Source organism: Papio anubis, chromosome 18, assembly GCF_008728515.1.
Source record: "Papio anubis isolate 15944 chromosome 18, Panubis1.0, whole genome shotgun sequence".
NCBI classification, from domain to species: domain Eukaryota; kingdom Metazoa; phylum Chordata; class Mammalia; order Primates; family Cercopithecidae; genus Papio; species Papio anubis.
In genome coordinates, this window is record NC_044993.1 from 43928760 (window position 1) to 43947287 (window position 18528).

General features: G+C 37.0%; 1 protein-coding gene across 2 annotated transcripts; it reads right to left on the bottom strand.

Moving 5' to 3' along the window:
- Positions 1-706: 706 nt before the first annotated feature.
- On the bottom strand, positions 707-16041 carry LOC110742325 (ankyrin repeat domain-containing protein 62-like). Of its 2 annotated transcripts, XM_031658277.1 has the most exons (4): positions 15801-16041; positions 12125-12195; positions 7686-7846; positions 707-1875 (listed from the first exon to the last, which is right to left on the bottom strand). In XM_031658277.1, exons 2-4 carry the CDS (start codon positions 12176-12178, stop codon positions 1833-1835), a joined length of 258 nt encoding a protein of 85 aa, XP_031514137.1. In that variant the 5' UTR covers positions 12179-12195; positions 15801-16041; the 3' UTR covers positions 707-1832. The 2 variants fall into 2 exon arrangements, 1 of the variants encoding a protein (XP_031514137.1); XR_004179795.1 differs by lacking the exon at positions 707-1875 and having other exon boundaries at positions 7143-7865.
- Between the last annotated feature and the right edge of the window lie 2487 nt (positions 16042-18528).

Genomic DNA, 18528 nt, shown 5'->3' on the forward strand with positions numbered 1-18528 from the left:
CTAGAAAAGGTCAAACTAAACCCAAAATTAGAAAAGAAATAATAAAGATCATAGCAGAAATAAAACTGAAATGAACAAAATACACAAAATGAAACAAAAAGTTGGTTTTCTGGAAAGTTAAACAAAATTGACAAACTTTTAGCCAGGCTAAGAAATAGAGAAGATTCAAATAAAATCAGAGATAAAAAAAGGAGGCATTACAATGGTTACTGCAGAAATTCAGAGGATCATAACTGGCTATTACATGCCAATAAATTGGAAGCCCTACTAGAAATTGACAAATTCCTAGACGCATACAATCTACCTAGGTTGAATCATGAAAACATCCAAGACCAGAACAGATTGGTAACAAGTAACGAGACTGACGCCATCCCAGTAAAGAAAAGCCCAGGAATTGACGGCTTCACTACTGATGGCTTCACACTAAATGTTTAAAGACCTAATACCAATCCTACTCAAGAAGTACTTCCAAACTTAATTCTTTTTTTTATTTTTATTTTTTTTTTGTGTGTGATGGAGTCTTGCTCTTTCACCCAGGCTGGAGTGCAGTGGTGCAATCTCAGCTCACTGCAAGCTCCACCTCCCTGGTTCACGCCATTCTCCTGCCTCAGCCTCCTGAGTAGCTAGGACTGTAGGCGACCGCCACCACACCCAGCTAATTTTTTGTATTTTTAGTGGAGATGGGGTTTCACCATGGTAGCCAGGATGGTCTCTATCTCCTGACCTCATGATCTGCCCACCTTGGCCTCCCAAAGTGCTGGGATTACAGGTGTGAGCCACCATGCCTGGCCTTTCCAAATTTATTCTATGAGGCCTTTATTACCCTGACCCTAAAATCAGACAAAGACATCAAAAAAGACACTACAGGCTGGTATCTCTAATATTGATGCAAAAATCATCAACAAAATACCAGCAAATCAAATTCTACAACACATTAAAGAGATAATTCCTCATGATTAAGTGGGATTTATCCCTGGGATGCAAGGGCCATTCAACATGCAATCAATGTGATACATCATCATCAACTGAATAAACAACAAAAACTGTATGATCACGTCAATTGAAATAGAAAAAACATTTGATGAAATTCAACATCCCTTCATGCTATAAATTCTCAAAAACCCACACAATAAAAACCACATGAGAGAGACCCACAGCTAGAATCACATGGAATGGCGAAAAATGGAAAGCCTTTCTTCTAAAATCGGGAACATGATAAGGATACACACTATCACTATTGTTATTTATTATAATGCTGGAAATCCTAGCTAGAGCAATCAGTGCAGCCCCTGAAATAGCTCCCATCCCATCCTGCCCCCTGACACCAGCAATGTAGCCCCCAAATAGCACACCCAACACACTCAAACCACCATCCTCCCCGCACCGTGGGCATTGCAGCACCTGATAGTACCCAGAACCCGAACCCCCTCAAACACCCCTGCAGGCAGAGCAGCCCCAGATAGCACCCTCAGCCCACCTCACTGCTGCTGGCACTGCAATCCGGGACAGTGCCTCTAAACTGCTCCCCGTGGAGGGCAGTGTAGCCCCGGATAGGGCCCCCAAGCTACACCCTGGTGTAGGCAGCACAGCCCTGGATAGCACACCCAACCAGTCACCCAAGGTGTGCAGTGACCCCTGAGATAGCACCCCCAACCAGCCCCAGGCTGCAGGCCGTGCAGCCCTGCATAGCACACCTACCTCATCACCTTTTTACACTCTGGCCAGCTGCAGTGTCTGTTGCTGCCTCCAACTGCAGTGAGGTGAGCCAACGAGGTGAGCCGCAGTCCCCCAGGCTTCAGCCACCAGCATGCAGCAGGTGGTGCCTCCTTCTCTTAGTTGGGAATGGAACAGCTGCGCAGGCAGCCACAGAAGAACCTGGAATGGCACAACACCCCCCACCACCCCAGCATATTTTATATATGGAGGTTATGTACTACGTGTTCTGATTGGATGAGAGAAAAACCTCTAGGCCTACTCTGATTGGACTTTTTATTCATGTTCTGATTGGATCAGAGCAACTCTTATGATAACCAATCAGAACATGAAGAAAAAGTCCAATAAGTCTAACTTTGTTCTTTCCATTACGTATTTTCTTTGCAAAGCTAAAAAAAAATTCCAATCAGGCAAATAGTATGTAAAATACAAAGAATACCCATAACTTTTTAATATAAAACCTCCATTTGTAATTTCTCACTCCTATTCATGAAATTTATAGGTAATTTTTCACTGGTGATGTAAAATACAATTGTTTTCTACAAGGGGATAAAACTATAAATGCAATGGGAAGAATTATAGGATAATACAGTATTGTTACTACTAAAATATTAAGTTTAGATCAAGTTTTCTGACAGCCAAAGAAAAACCATGTTACTTGCTTTACTTCATAGAAAAAAATATATTACCATACACTAGCTGTTTCTCTTGTCCCTCCAACCAGTTTTTGTTTTTGTTCTTATGAGACACAGTCTCGCTCTGTCACCCAGGCTGGAGTGCAATGGCATGATCTCAGCTGACTGCAACCTCCATGCCCAGCGTTCTAGTGATTTACCTACCTCAGCCTCCTGAGTAGCTGGGATTACAGGCACCTGTACCATGCCCAACTTTTGTTTTTTGTATTCTTTGTAGAGATAGGGGTTTCGCCATGTTGGCCAGTCTGGTCTTTTTTTTTTTTTTTTTTTTTTTTTTTTTTGAGACGGAGTCTCGCGCTGTGTCACCCAGGCTGGAGTGCAGTGGCGCGATCTCGGCTCACTGCAAGCTCCGCCTCCCGGGTTCACGCCATTCTCCTGCCTCAGCCTCCGAGTAGCTGGGACTACAGGCGCCCGCCACCACGCCCGGCTAGTTTTTTGTATTTTTAGTAGAGACGGGGTTTCACCATGTTAGCCAGGATGGTCTCGATCTCCTGACCTCGTGATCCACCCGCCTCGGCCTCCCAAAGTGCTGGGATTACAGGCTTGAGCCACCGCGCCCGGCCCCAGTCTGGTCTTGAACTCCTGACCTCAGATGACCCACCCGCCTCAGCCTCCCAAAGCTCTAGGATTACAGGTGTGAGCCACTGAACCCGGCCTTGTTGTCCTTTCCTATACAAACAAGCTTTAATTGTTTAGATTTACTTGAAAAATATTACTTATGTAACAGAAACCCTTTTTAAAATGACATTGGTGAGCTTTTCAAAACATACTGTGAAGGTACTGTGTACTATTCTAAACCACATACAAGTATTTAAGTCACTTCAGTCCTCCCAACAATTCTGTGAAGTAGATAGCATACTAAGCATTTGATAAAGGAAGAAAGCAGGCATGGAAAGGCCATATAACTTGCCCAAGCCCATAAAACTGCTCAGTAGCAGATTCAGCATTTAAACCCAAGAACTCTGGCTCCAAAATACATTTTTCAGGATACTCTATAATATGCTATAAAATATTTATTTTCAAGTATTTACAAGTAATAGCAGATACATTTGTATTATCTTTCCATTTCTTTCTATGATTACAAATAATCTCTAAATCTTGCAATTTTTTAAAATAAGATTTTATACCTATGCAGTTTTGGAAACCTGCTTTTAATAAACTGAAAATTTGTTTCTCTAAAGAAATTCACCAAAAAACATTCATCATTCATTCAACTATTAATTTATGCATTCAACCAACACTTACTGAATGTACAATACATGTGAAAGACACGGTTGGTCCAGAGAAACATTTTTTTTTTAACCTTTGAACTATACAATCCAAAAGTTACAGTCTGCAGTGAACGATTTCAGTAGCTTGCCTTCTCTATTATTCATTAGAAAGCCTCCCCCCTCCCCAGAATCTGAAAAACCAGAAAGGTGACACACCTGTATTTTAGAGTACCTTGTTAAAGCACAGCTATTCATGATACTACTTTCAAAGGTACTGTGATATATAAATCATCAAGGGATGTTTAAATTCTATTCAATATGACCAAAGTGTCTGTGTTTATTACAGAATTTCTAAAAACAAATGCATGTGAGTTTAACTTTTACATTATTTTCATGTACCATTACATTAAAATATTCCATTCCTGAACCAATTCTGAAAGAAAAACCTCTTCCGATAAAATGATACATGAATAGAAATTGTAAGAATAATTGATTTACTATAAATATTTAAAAGAGAATGGATCAAACTTTCCAATGCTCAGACATGCAAACGAAACTAAATTCCAGACACATTTCTTCTATACTGGATCATTTGAAACAGCAAACAAACAAACAAAAAAGACTCTAACAGCTTCCATTCCAAAATAGAAAAAGAAACAAAAGTCCTTTGAATCTCACATTTTTCTTCTTTACTTGTCACCCATTCCTCTACTCCATTTTGCAGTCAAAGTTCTCTCAAATGTTTTCTGTGCTCAGTCACTACAGTCGGGGTTCCATGGCAACCAGTTAGTTGAAACTCCTCCTTGACAAAGGCACTAATCATCTTAATCTTCCAGCAGCAATGATACAGTTGACTATTCTCTAGATTAGGCTGTCTACACTAGTTTATTTCCAGAGAAAGGAATCACTTCTATTATTCCTTCACAGGGAAATAAGAAAATTAGACATTTTATCCTCCTTCATCCTTAACCATGTCACTAAAACTGCTATCATTGTTTTCCTAAGACTAACAGTCTTCTAGACTGGGTAGAACACCCATACATACATTGGCCTTCTCAAACACTGGTGTAATCACAGGTTCTTTTGAGGTGTATTTTTAAAACTTTTACTTTTCTTTACTTCCTTTACATACAATGGATGATCACTACTTTAACAAACCTATTGAAAAGCCAATGTTTTCTAATAATTCTACTTACAAAGAATAAAAAATTTATTGTGAAATTCATAGTCTTCTCCATCTCTATTTATTTACTAATTCAAAAACCCATTTTGAAGTTCCAGCACATACAAGAAAACGTATATTCTCAGCTTTAAAAACAAAAGTAATCAGCCAGGCACAGTGGCTGTAATTCCAGCACTTTGGGAGGCCAAAGCCAAGTGGATCAAGAGGTCAGGAGTTCAAGACCTGCCTGGCATGATGGTGAAACCCTCTTTTGTATTTTGTAAAAATACAAAAATTAGCTGGGCATGTGGCAGGCACCTGTAATCCCAGCTACTCAGGAGGTTGAGACAGAGAATTGCTTGAACCTGGGGTGTGGAGGCTGCAGTGAGCCTAGATTGCGCCATTGCACTCCTGCCTAGGTGACAGAGTGAGACTCCATCTCAAAAACAGAACAAAACAAAAACAGATAAGCAGGCTTGGCATGATGGCTCACACTGGATCCCAGCACTTCGGGAGGCCAAGGCAAGTGGATCACTTGAGGCTAGCCTGGCCAACATGGCCAAACTCTTGCTCTATCAAAAATACAAAAATTAGCTGGAGTGCTGGTGCACGCTTGTAATCCTTAGGAAGCTGAGGCCCGAGAAACACCTGAATTTAGGAGGCAGAGGTTGCAGTGAGTCAAGATTGTGCCACTGCACTCCAGCCTGGACAACAAAGCTAGACTTTGTCTCAGAAAAAAAAGCAAAATAGGCATTCAGATAATTATGACACAATGCAATATGTAAGAGTTGATCTAGAAAAATTTGTATCTGAGCATGAGAAAGACTTTATGTAAGAAGCAAAACACAAGAGGAGCTCACCAGGCCAAAAACAACAACAACAACAACAAAACCCAGAAGAGTAGGAGAAAACCATTCTACATAAAGAATAGAATGTGAGCACAGGGATTAGGCACATGACATCCAGTTGTTTCCTGGGAACTTGAAAGGTAAAGTGTAAAACACAGGAAAGCAAACAGTGAGAGAAGAATGTTACACTAAGCTTGAATGCTACACTAAAAGGCTGGAGCTCACTGCCTGCAAGCAGTGACTCTCAGACATGGGGTCATAGTTGGATTTGTGCCATAGATTTTGTTTTAATACATTTCACGTGAATTTTCAAAATACCAGGAGGCACAAATAACCTGAAAAAAACAAAACACCTTAAAGGGAAAAACACTTATTTTTAAAATACCTATATGTCTTTATATATAGTTCAAAAATAGCACTATTCTGATTAGATAGGATTTTGTTTGAAAATAGAATCATTTAAAAACTTCTGTATACTTATCGTGAAGTATCTATTCCTAATATGAAAAGCTGGATTCACCAGTAGAAAATTGTAATTACTTTATCTGTAGTAAACACATGTATAAGAATATCACTATCATATACCTACATAAATTTACAAAAAGGATGAAATTTCCCATCGGAGATTATTATGTTAGGAGTTCAGCCTGAACCCCAAAAGACACAAAAAAGCAAAAATAAATCCACCAACTATTTACCAAAAATACATGTAGATGAGTTTTCTGTTTAAGACTAAGCTTCTAAAAACTTTCTGAGAGCATTTATTAAACAATTTCTCTTGACCCAAACTTCAAAAGTAAGTATATAATTCTGGAATATGACATATTGTTCATTTTGACCATAGTTGATAAAAGATAGAAGGTAACTTTCAAACAGAAAACATCTGATTAACATTGCCACAAACTAAGGAAAACGGTGACCTGTAGCCATGGTAACAGGTGCCCTCCTGAACCCATTTTAAATCTAGTCAGTCAATCAATGACCACTGGCCTCACTAACACCAACCAACGTCAGCTACTTGCCTCTGAAAGACATCCAGAGACTCACTCACTCCCATCAGCATGCCTGGAAGTGCCAACTAATCCACAACAGTCTCATGCAGATAACCACACTGCTCCAGATGATGTCAACCCAGTTATGCCTGTGAGAGTCGGCCAAGCCTTCAAGTCCAGTCTTCCAAAAACCTTACGTAACGATCAGCAGCTGCTCCAGTAAAGAGACTGTGCCTCACCAGCACAGATCTCTTACTACAGAAGGTAATAAATCCAACTATTTTTTTGAGACAGGGTCTTGCTCTGTCACCCAGACTAGAGTGCAGTGGCAAGATCACAGCTCAAGTGATAGTTCTGCATCAGCCTCCCACGTAGCTGGGATTACAGGTGCGCCACTACTGCCAGCTAATTTTTATACTTTGGTAGAGATGGGATTTCACCATGTTGGCCAGGCTGGTCTTGAACTTCTGATCTCAAATGATCCACCCTCCCTGGCCTCCAAAATGCTGGGACGACAGACATGAGCCACCATACCCGGCCTCATCCTCAACCTAAGAATTCATCAAAATTCATTTTTTTTTTTTTTAAGTAGAGGAGCGACACTTTACTAAAATGCCACTGTGTGTGTTCTAACAAACACCTCAATGTACATACACACACACACAGATGTATCTCAGAATATATATGTTGACCTATTGCATGTCATATATAATATATAATAAATGCCCATAACTTGTGTGTATGTGTGAAGTCATATTTCCTGCAGAATCCAGTCTCAGAAGTAAAGTGACACATGCTACTAAACTACCCTTCAATAAAGATTTACCAAGTGTACGACCGACCTTTTATTTCACATTTGCCCACGCTAGTTGTTTTTTAATAAAATGCCATTATGCTTGGAAAAACTGTAACTAATTGCTTGTTAATTTGCATTTTTCTGATTACCAGGCAAGACAAAATATCTCTAGTGAAAGTATGAAATTCATTAACCATGCATATTACCTGAAATTAGAATTCATTTGATAGTACAATAAATAATCTATCAAAGATTGCTATAGGCTTACCTATTATACTGTTCGCTCTTCTGCCTGGGAAACTGGTGATTATCAGGTTCTCTGCTCCTTCTTTCTTGAATTAATTCATCATCATCGTCATTGTCATCAGCATACAGATTTCTTGACACTTCCATTTTCTTATTTCTGCACTTCTTCCTTTTTTCTGGAACCTTCAATGAAAGTTTGACACTAAGAAAAAAAAGTCATTATTTTATCCAATAGAAAGTACTTGTTTTCATTCATTTTATAACTTGACTCAGTCTGTCATAAGTCATTAAAATATTTTATGCTTACTTTCATTGTATCATTATATAATTATAAGTTACATTATGATTTTTTCATCGAAATTCATATAAATTTGGATTCGTTTCTGTTTCAGTGAATACAATAAAATTTTCCAAATTTTCAAAAAGGGCCCATTCCAAATTTGTGCTTTTATTTCCCATCCACTCTTTGCTGTCTAATGTAAATTCTCACCCCCTTGTGATGAGCAGTAATAGAGAAATAAAAGGACAAAACCATGAAATTATCCTCTTCTATCTTTACCTCCTGGAGTTTACCCCGAACAGTCAGAATGAGAGAATGTGACATTGTGGGGCTTCAGGAACAGAAAGGAAGCTTTTCCCTTTCTGCAGTAAGCGTTCCCCACTGCCCTTCATCTTTTTTCATTTGGATCCTAGGATATCAAAAATGTGACGGTGCTTGCTGAAAAACAGGAACCAAAATTTGAAAAAAACAGAAGAAGGAGAGTGAACTGCTGAGATGCTAGTATAGAGCTCTGGAAAATTAAGATGCTTTCTGAATTTCACATTCAGTAACCATGACATTTTATAGCTGGGAAATAGTGAAAGTAATTATCTACTTTAGCCCCATTATCAAAAAAGATTAAATGACTCATCCAATGCTCCTAAAGTGGCATTTCCTAGCATTTTATGGCACAAAACCCAATACTATTTCATAAAGCTCAGATACATCACCTGATAAATTCATCAAATTAATCAGAAGAATTAAAAGTATCACTCTGGGAAAGTAACTTAATACCTCAGCAGGGGATGAGAGGCCTCATCTACTTTTACTTTTAAAGGTGAGTATCACCAGATTTTTGTCTATCTTTCAGACTCAATGTACAGAATTCAGGTTTCTACTTTGGAGTCAAAAACTAAATTTTTGCCTGAGATCCTATAGTACTTGTATAATAAAGTTATACATGCTAAAACTTACACTCTATTAAAATCACGTTGAAAGCTGATTTGACAGAAACATGTAAGAGTGGTGATTAAAAAATAGATGTATCCATATACATTGGTTTTCAAACATATTTAAGGTGATCAGGATGAAATTATAAGCCCCAACATACTGAATTAAATGGATCAACTTGCACACCTCAAAGCACAACATACAACATAATTTCCTTTATGAATATTTGTTCCAACTCTCAAGGATACATTTTGATATCACTTCTCAGTCATTACTTCCTTCCCACTGATTTCCCACTTTATTAAGTACACTTCATCTTTAATAGGGAAAAATTAGATCCTAGAGCTTATTGTATTATTATATATTGCATATTATATATTAAAATCTTTATATTATATACATCTTACATAAATAATATATATTCTTTATAGTATGCTTACCCTAGTTCAGAAGTATTCATATACATGGTACACGAACAGATTAGTTTCCCAGTCCCCATGCCACTTGGAAAACTGATAGACTTGGGTTGATTAAGAAACAAAGATTGTAGAATGTTGTCCTGAGCTTCTATTATTTAAATAGAGAAATATTCTATTTCTACACATAATTATGTATTTAGAAACCCCATTTTACACAAGAGCTTTACATAAGTAAAAAACTAGAATGCACCAATTGATCAGAAGAAAAAACACAAGTAGCAACAAGTGACCCCCTAAGTCTTTCTCAAGTTGAACTTTTTCTTTCTTCAAAGTCAGGAACTCTAGTTTTCATATGACTACTTCATTCTTCAGTCTTCGTATATGGTGCTGTAACTATTCTTCTAGATATACTTCTGATGCTCTGTCACTACGTGGTGGTGACGAATGCCCATTTACTAATCCAAGTTCTATTCTTCCTCAGTTATTTGCACTGCAATTATAATATAATGGTTTCCGGAACAAGTTCTGTTACTGGTTTTGTATTCTTGTGTCTGTAACAACAGAAACACCACGCCTTTTTGTTTACTCACATGCTTCATTTCTCTAGAGGAGGTAAGCCACAAATCTAAAAAGTGTTTTGGATCACTACAGTGAGGCAGCACATTTCTGATGTCCAATTTGCAATTAGTGCTATTTTGGGGATTTTTTCATCATGTGCCTATAACACTCTTGTTCTTCTTTTATTTCTATGGTAACTACTTTTGGGTTCCTTGCTTTTGTACTTTGTGTCATCATAAAAATTCTTCTGGTCTGTGTTAAAAACATGTATAGTGTCTGGTTTGTTATTATTTTCACAGCATACTTTATTTCTGTTTTTTATGGAAAAATCAGAAGATGACTGGCAACCATATTCTGGGGACCCAGGGTAGAAATGGAATGGAAAGACATTTATGAGACTGAACTATTTTTGTTCAGAAAATATCTGGACTACTACACAGATAAGTACTCCAGATGCATTTTTTCCTGACAATCACATATATTATTTGTCAAATTAGAGGGTATGTTCTTTACATTTCTTCCTCCTGCAGTGTCTCCTCCTCTGAACAATCAGAAGTTTTGGAGTCTTCACAAATTTCACTCAAACTCTCCCTTAACTCAATTGTGATGAGATTTAAAGTTTTTTCCACCGTCATGTGCCTTGTTACATTTTCTCTTATTTTTGCACACAAAGGATTGCCACATATAGAGATGTATGCTATTACATACTTGTTCACTTCTGTTTGTGGACATTTTTTGCAGATACGAAGTGGAAGGTTAATTTGCTAGTTTTGTTTGTCAGATGTCTTCTCTGTCAGGGGGCATGTTTTAGATAACTTTGTCATTAAATAATCAAGTATGGAAACATAAAATTTAAAAATAATAAAAATTTAATTCTTAAACTTCTTAATCTATGTTTACCTACTCCCAATCACTGGATTGTCATTAATAAGTTAAAAATAATTTGCATTAGCCTCAAAGAGGGGAAAAATATAAACCATCAATCTTAACTTTGTAACTGTTTGGACTAAGATTAATTCATTATGTGTTTAATTTACCAAAAATGAATTAAAAGGTCGTTTGCAGTATTACAAAGGCATCTTCACTTAGGACGATTTTCTCTCTGTACCTGAAATAGTGATACTCTGAACAAACAGTAGCACACTTGAGTGCTTTTTTCCCAAAGATTACTAACTGGTGAGTAGACAATCTTTAATAGATATCAAAATCAAAACTAGTCAGAAACAAAGGCAAATTCTTACAATTTAATTCAAATTATATACTGTAATATGATAGTGTTATGTAGCTGTTCCATATAGACTATCGTCTTAAGTCAAATTTCAATATATTCTAAGGTCCACTAATGACAGTAGATTAAAAAATTTTTAACAACACAGATTTGCCATATAGACATAAGTTACAAAGTTACTGTTTGTACCCTAACACCAAAGCTCCCATTCTGCAAAGTCCGGTTCTACTGATAGTCATTTGGGTTGACTTTATGACCCCATTCTCTCCCTGAACAGAGATACCAAAATTCAAATTAAAAATCACGGGCCAGGCACGGTGGCTCATGTCTGTAATTCCAGCACTTTGGGAGGCTGAGGCGGGCGGATCACGAGGTCAGGAATTCAACACTGGCCTGGCCCACATTGTGAAAGCCTGTCTCTACTAAAGAAACAAAAAATTAATTAGCTGGGCGTAGTCACATGTGCCTGTACTCCCAGCTACTCATGAGGCTGAGGCAGAAGTATCACTTGAACTCAGGAGGTGGAGGTTGCAGTGAGCCAAGATCATGCCACTGCGCTCTAGCCTGGGTCACAGGGCAATACTTCATCTTAAAAAAATAAATAAGTCAGTCACAATGGAGAATACAAGTTTAATCACAATATTAGTGACCAGTAATAAATAAAATTGCAAATTTTGACCCAATAGCAATGACCACTCCTTTAACATGAATCCAAGTCAGCAGCCATCACTGTTAAATTGTTCATAATTTTGATTGCTTAAAATTATAATTCAGTATTTGATGTTATCTTCTCTATTAGGATGTTATAAAAATAAACAGCAAACAATATTCGGGAACTTTTGGCTTCATTTCCAACGGAAAAAATTAGCTGTAAATCACTATAAATTTTGAGAATATTTTCAGTTGTATAACCAATTAAAATGTTTTTCAATTAAATATTAAATTATAATCAACTGAGTCTAAAAGGCCAAAGGTAACTTCATTTGAACTATGCTATGTTAGCCAAGCAAAGGAAAACAGAAATTTGAAATTGAATTTTTACATACCTGTGGCTGGTTATTTTCACATCCTTGACGCCTTTCTTGCTCTCTCTCCGACATCAATTTTAAGTCTTGTTCTGCTCAAAAATTCGTAATTTCATTCAAATGAACTACTTAAAACAGACAAAAGCTATAGTCTTTACCAACATGAATAAAAAATATTTCTTTTTTTATAAAATGAAAGTTCAAATAAAGCTTAGTCTCTAGTGGAGTATTTGCTTCTTTAAGAAATACTTCTAATTCTACAAAACTTCAACAAATCACTTGGCAGGACACTAGATGTCACCGGAGTCAAGCCATACAATCATCTCGTAGCTTCACTCACGATTTCATCCACCCAGCATCAATGAACAAAACCGTCAGAAACAAAAAAAATTAAAAATCCAAAAGAAACAGATAAACTAACACTGTATATTTTCCTTCACTTTATAATAGTATCTTTGTAACATACTAAGCCTGTTATTTAGTACTAATAATTTCCAATATGACTTTCTCTTTACCCCTCCATCAGTGTACACTGTTCTTTATATCTGAAATGTTCTCTTCTACTATTCTGACAAATTTCTTTTCACCTTGTAAGATTCGCAGAGCTATATGCTATCTTCCTTTATCCTATCTTTCCCTAGATAAAAGTTTTATATAATGTGAATTTCATAAGACATGCATTTAAGGTGTCAAAAGATTTTATTTCAACTAACTATAAATTACAAAAGTGCACATATTGCAATGATTAAAAAAAGATCTTCAATAAGAATAGCCATCATGACCCTGAAAAGATAAATATCAAAAATGACTGGCAAATGGTGTGGCGTATCGTTATTGCAACACGTCAAGTTCATTTATACCATTATCCTATAAGTATTCATCATAGTCTTCTAAGTGAGGAATTCTACAGTTGTGATTACAGTTCAGTTGAACATACTCATTTCTCATCAGATAAACCATTCCGAATTCATCAGTTCAGTCATAGAATAACACTTAATATAAATATACATCTTTTTTAAATTACAAGGTGGGATACTGCTATGTGTACATTGCTTGTATCCTGTAGTTTGACCCTGTCTTAAAAGTTTCTTGATCCCCTCATGCAAGATGGGATATAAAACACATCACAAAATAATGTATAAGCAGCTTTCAATGTGTAAATATTTATTGCAAAAAATAAAAATTTCACCTTCATTCTAATAACCTTTTATATTTCAAAATCAGTACAATGTTTATTGAAAACATTTGTTATTCAAAGAATAAATCCTGTACTTTTTTTGTTTCTGAAATTACTGTGATTGGGTATACCATGCTAGTCTCTCGAGTACTTTTACGGAACAGGTATCTAATTAAAAAATAGCTTTCTTAACAAAAACAGTTAAAAGTTCTTTAGTTCAAATGAATTTGATGATCAAATATAAATTTAACCTGTACCTTTGACGTGTGATACAAAGTACAGCAACGAGTTGCTGTGGTTTATCCCAATTATTGCACTCACTTCTCTTTCCAGTAATATCAAGGGCAGTGATAATCTAATGTCCTGAGCAAACATACTGAAGCCGTCTGAATTAAGTTCTCTCAAATGTCCTCATCACTAACTCCAAAACTACTGAGATAGCTTATTTCTTTCCTCCCTCATTCCTCCTTCTCAATCCCCTTGTCTTTGGAAAAGTCTCTCAATGTGTAGTCTCCCTTCTCCTTGAATATACTTCTCATGGATTATACCTACCACTTCTTTCCTCTTTAATCATTAAGCAGTAGTATCTCACATCTATAATTTCTATTTCACAATCTTACCACCTGGCTGGAAACACGTTCAGAAATAAAAGCAAAACACCACCTACCCTTGGCCCTGTTATGTTTTGAACTGCTATCCAACAGCAATCCAATGGCGAACAGGTATATGGTTGGGTGCTCAACACCATTCATCAACAGAGAAATGCAAATAAAAATGACAGTGAGATATCATCTCACTACCCCAGTTAAAACAGCTTTTACCCAAATGACAGGGTATAACGAGTGCTGATGAGGATGTGGAGAAAGGGGAACCCTCATACATTGTGGCCAAGTAAATTACTACAGCCACTATGGAGAATACTGTGGAGAGTCCTCAAAAAACTGAAGACATGCCAGGTGTGGGGGCTCACAACTGTAATTCCAACACTGTGGGAGGCCAAGGCAACAGGACTGCTTGAGCTGAGGAGTCTGACACCAGCCTGGCCACTAGGTTGAAATCCTGTCTCTACCAAAAGTGAAAAAATTTGGCCAGGCATGGAATCACGCACCAGTGGTCCCAGCCACTTGGGAGGCTGATGTGTGAGGATCGCTTAAGACCAGGCGACATTTTTTTGTATGTCTAAAAAATAAAATAAAATAAAACCCCCAAAAGCTAAAAATGGAACTACCGTATGATCCAGCAATCCCATTGCTAGGTATATACTTAAAAAGCAGGGGAATCAGTAAACTGAAGAGGTATCTGCCTTCTCAGGTTTACTGCAGCAGTCTTCACAAAATCCAAAATGTAAAATCAACCTATTTGTACACCAACAAATGGACAAAAAAAAAGTACATATACACAATGGAGTACTGTCCAGCCATAAAAAAGAATTGAGATCCTGTCATTTACAATGGCATGGATGGATATGTTTTCTTATCAGAAACTTCAAAATTACCTAACTTCTTTCTTTCCCCTCTGTCCTTGCTCACAATCCATCTACCTTGTGAACATTTCCACATCTGTGGTCTTGATTCTTCCCATTCCACATTTTTTATGGATTACTCCAACTATATCTCCCCTTTATAGCAACGGTTTCTTACAGCTCTAATTTCTGTTTCTTCATCTCTACTTCCCCTCTGGCTAGAAATGTCCTCTCGAACAAAAGCAAAATCATGCTGTCCTCTGAGCCTGTTATGTCTTCAACTGCTCCCCAGTGCCTCTTCTATCCAATTGCTATACAGGAAAAAGTCTATAACCTTGCCACTCAAGAGCATCGCTCGAGGATCAGCAGCATCAGCATCACCTGAGAACTTAATAGAAACGCAGAATCCCAGGCCTGCTGAAGCAGAACATGCATTTTAACAAGGCCCCCATGTGATTTACTGAAGTGTGAGTTCCGTTCTACACTGGCTGTATATGACATTCAACTGTATACATGCATAGATGACCATATATGCTTATATTCACCTATGGTAGAAAAAACATAGCTCTGCCTGGTCAGGTTCTTCCATCAATGAGGAAGACAGGAAGAATGAAAAATTTTGCTCTAATTCTCTGACAAGTTTTGGTGCTCGAAGCCCACTATTATCTTCTTCCCATTTTTCTAAAAACCTTTTCTTCCTTTTTCTAAGGAATTACTGTATTTTGCCAACTTCCATCATATGTACCTTCTTTTTCTTTTATGCACTGCACTCACTGCCTTTCTCGTTCTCTATTTCCTCTTCTCTCCTTTCTTATTTCCTGACTTTCCTCAGATCTCAGAATACCTTCAAATGGAGCTATTAATTCAGCTTCTTTAGTGGCACTCTCAATTTACTCTCTTGTAGATGTCTGTTAAAGCACACAATTTATCACCTTTCCATTTTTCTTTTTCTTACTGTGCAGTAAGTGACCTTCCTTTGCTTGTTATAATACATCAGTGATGGTGTTTTCAAGTAAACATTATGTTAAATGCTTCTAAAAATAAAATACGTTTATTACCATCTGCATTTCCATTTACTGCACTTTTCCTCTGTTGATCAGCAGGCCCAGATGAATGACCACCAGGCTTTTGGAGAAGGTTCTTGTAGGAGATACTCTGTTAAAATTAATATCAATAATGAGTTTCAATACAAAGTAACAATCAGTTGCTTAAAGATTTCCTAATCACTTATTTTAAAAATCCAAACTGCCTATATTAAAAGCAATTAGACTTAAAAATAAGAGAAGCAGGTACTGAAAAACAAAACTTTTTTTTTTTTTTTGAGAGCCCAGGCTGGAGTGCAATGGCGCGATCTCGGCTCACTGCAACCTCCACACCTCCTGGGTTCAAGCGATCCTCCTGCCTCAGCCTCCTGATGAGCTGGGATTACAGACAGATGCCACCATACCAAGCTAATTTTTCTATTTCTAGTAGAGATGGAATTTCACCGTGTTGGCTAGGCTGGTGTTGAACTCTGGACCTCAAGTGATCCACCCGCATTGGCCTCCCGAAGTGCTGGGATTACAGGCATGGACCACTGTGCCCAGCCTGAAAACCAAAACATTTCAACAGAGAACCTCACATACGCTCTTTAGATGGAGCTTATTGCTTATCTTCATTAGGCTATTGATTCTGTAAGACTGACTATGGTAGGCAAAAGGAAATCTACTTACAGACAAAGTATTAACTTAGGTGCATATTTCAACAGAGACACTCACTTCAGAAGACCTAACTCTAATTTGCAATCTCGATCAAAAGAGGGCATTAAAACATACATTTCCTATATTACAGCATTAAACATTTAAATTATTCTTAATTATAAATTTTTTTATTATTAAAAGAAGATAATTGGCATGATAAAAAACTTTGGAGTACTCCATGTTGTGTATAAACAGAACACTGAAGAAGCTGCTTCATTTAGGTAAACAAGGGCTTGAAGAGAGTAAAATTTTTCTTGGTAACATTTTTACTGATATAAAAACAGTTGAATGAAATGACTAGTAAGGGAAACTTCTGTTTATGCTATGTTTAAATAAATGCAAGCAAGATAAACTCTGTCACTCTTTTCCAATTAAGAAATAACTTCAAAAACTATAGCAAGCCTTAATAAAAAAGGAAAAATAAGAACATTTATTCACAAAGCACCTACAATGTTCCAGATTCTCATCTGCACATTTTCTTTTCTACACGTTAAAAATGATGATGACGGTTAACCCCACTCCCTGCTTCCTGGTCATTCGAAGATGTTAAAAGCAAAATGACAAACAATTGTTATCCATTTTTCTCTGTCCAGAATTTCCTCCTTTTAGACTTTCACAGGGCTTGCTTTTTCTCAGCTTCTAGCTGGCAGCTTAAATGGCACACAGAAAGATCTTTTCTGACCACACAATTCTACTCCTACACTCCCATCACAATCCTAACTACAAACTTCCTCAATTTTCTGGAATGTAACATTTTCTATTTTCTTTATAGAAAGCACTTGTAGTGACTTATGTGTTTGTTGTTTCCTTGTTTCTGTGTTCCTACTGCTCTACAATAAGCCCTCATGCTTGTGTATTCAGTGTCTTACTGCCTACCACAGAGTTGGTACACAATGACAGAAATTCATTCGAGGTCAAAATATTTAAAATCTTATCAAGAGGTCTTGAGTGCCAAATCACTCTATTCCCATAGGATATCACCAGTATTAGACCACTAAAACTTAACCTACTCCAGACTGGAAATCCACACACCTATGCTATACTTTCTCATTGTTCTCTCAACAGAACTGACTACTTAACAGTATTGACTACAGGTTAAACAACAACAACAAAGTTCCTAGTGGCTCAAATTCTCTTAGTATCTTTCCAAAAATAAATAAATAAATAAACAACAAAAAAATTAAAAAAAAAAACCCCAATGTTTGTCAGTTTCTCCCATTAGAGAAACAAAAAAGCAGCAACCTGTTCAGGACTCTCTTAAACCCCCTACTTACACATGTCTATCTTGCTAACTCCCAACATCCTGTGTTTTTCATTCCTCTAATTTATCTTTATCACAAAGTCCAACATTCTGATCTCTTTTCTAAAACCCCTACTCTTATCCAATTCAGTGTCTTTGACCTTTCCCTGCTAATTCCACTCTTATCCACTTCCATTAAGGTTCACCAGCTCATTTCCATTCTCATCCTCTTCCACTGGGATCACTAGACCTACTCTCCCTTTTCTATTATTAAAACACTCACCGACAGGATGATATACAAGAGGACTGGGCTTTGAATTAAGGAATTTGAGTTCGAATCTCATTTATGCTACAAAATGTACCCAAATAAATCATTTACTCTCTTCCAGTTTCAGGTTCTTCACCTGAACAGCCACTTGACTGTGATGTCAAACACAGATCAAAGTACTAAAGGATATTTTGTTTAATCTCCGAGATCCCTTAAAATCCTGAAAATCTATGTGCTTTTGATTCTATTGAAAAATGGAGAATACTTAGTTGGCATGAGCACAGTAACAGAAGAAAAAACCACCAAGAAACGCACAGAAGTAACAAAATCAAGAAAAAAAATACAGAAAACTCATGGAAAAAAAGGACTCCAGAGAAAAAGAAAAGCTTCATGGAACTAAGACAAGGTACTTGCCTAAAGGGAAAACCAAACAGAGAACTCAGAAAGTAGAGCAATCAATTAACATTTCCTTTGTGAGCAAAAGAAGATAATTAACATAACATGGTCTATAAGCAGACCACTTACAGCAAAATATTCCT

Bases quoted from the DNA above. Each gene is read 5' to 3' on its own strand.
- LOC110742325 (XM_031658277.1), bottom strand. From the start codon at position 12,178: ATGTCGGAGAGAGAGCAAGAAAGGCGTCAAGGATGTGAAAATAACCAG. The intron at 7,847-12,124 runs GTATGTAAAAAT...CTTTCATTGAAG, and splicing joins GTGAAAATAACCAGCCACAG to GTTCCAGAAAAAAGGAAGAA. The intron at 1,876-7,685 runs GTAAGCCTATAG...GTGCCATTCCAG, and splicing joins AAGAGCGAACAGTATAATAG to GTTCTTCTGTGGCTGCCTGC.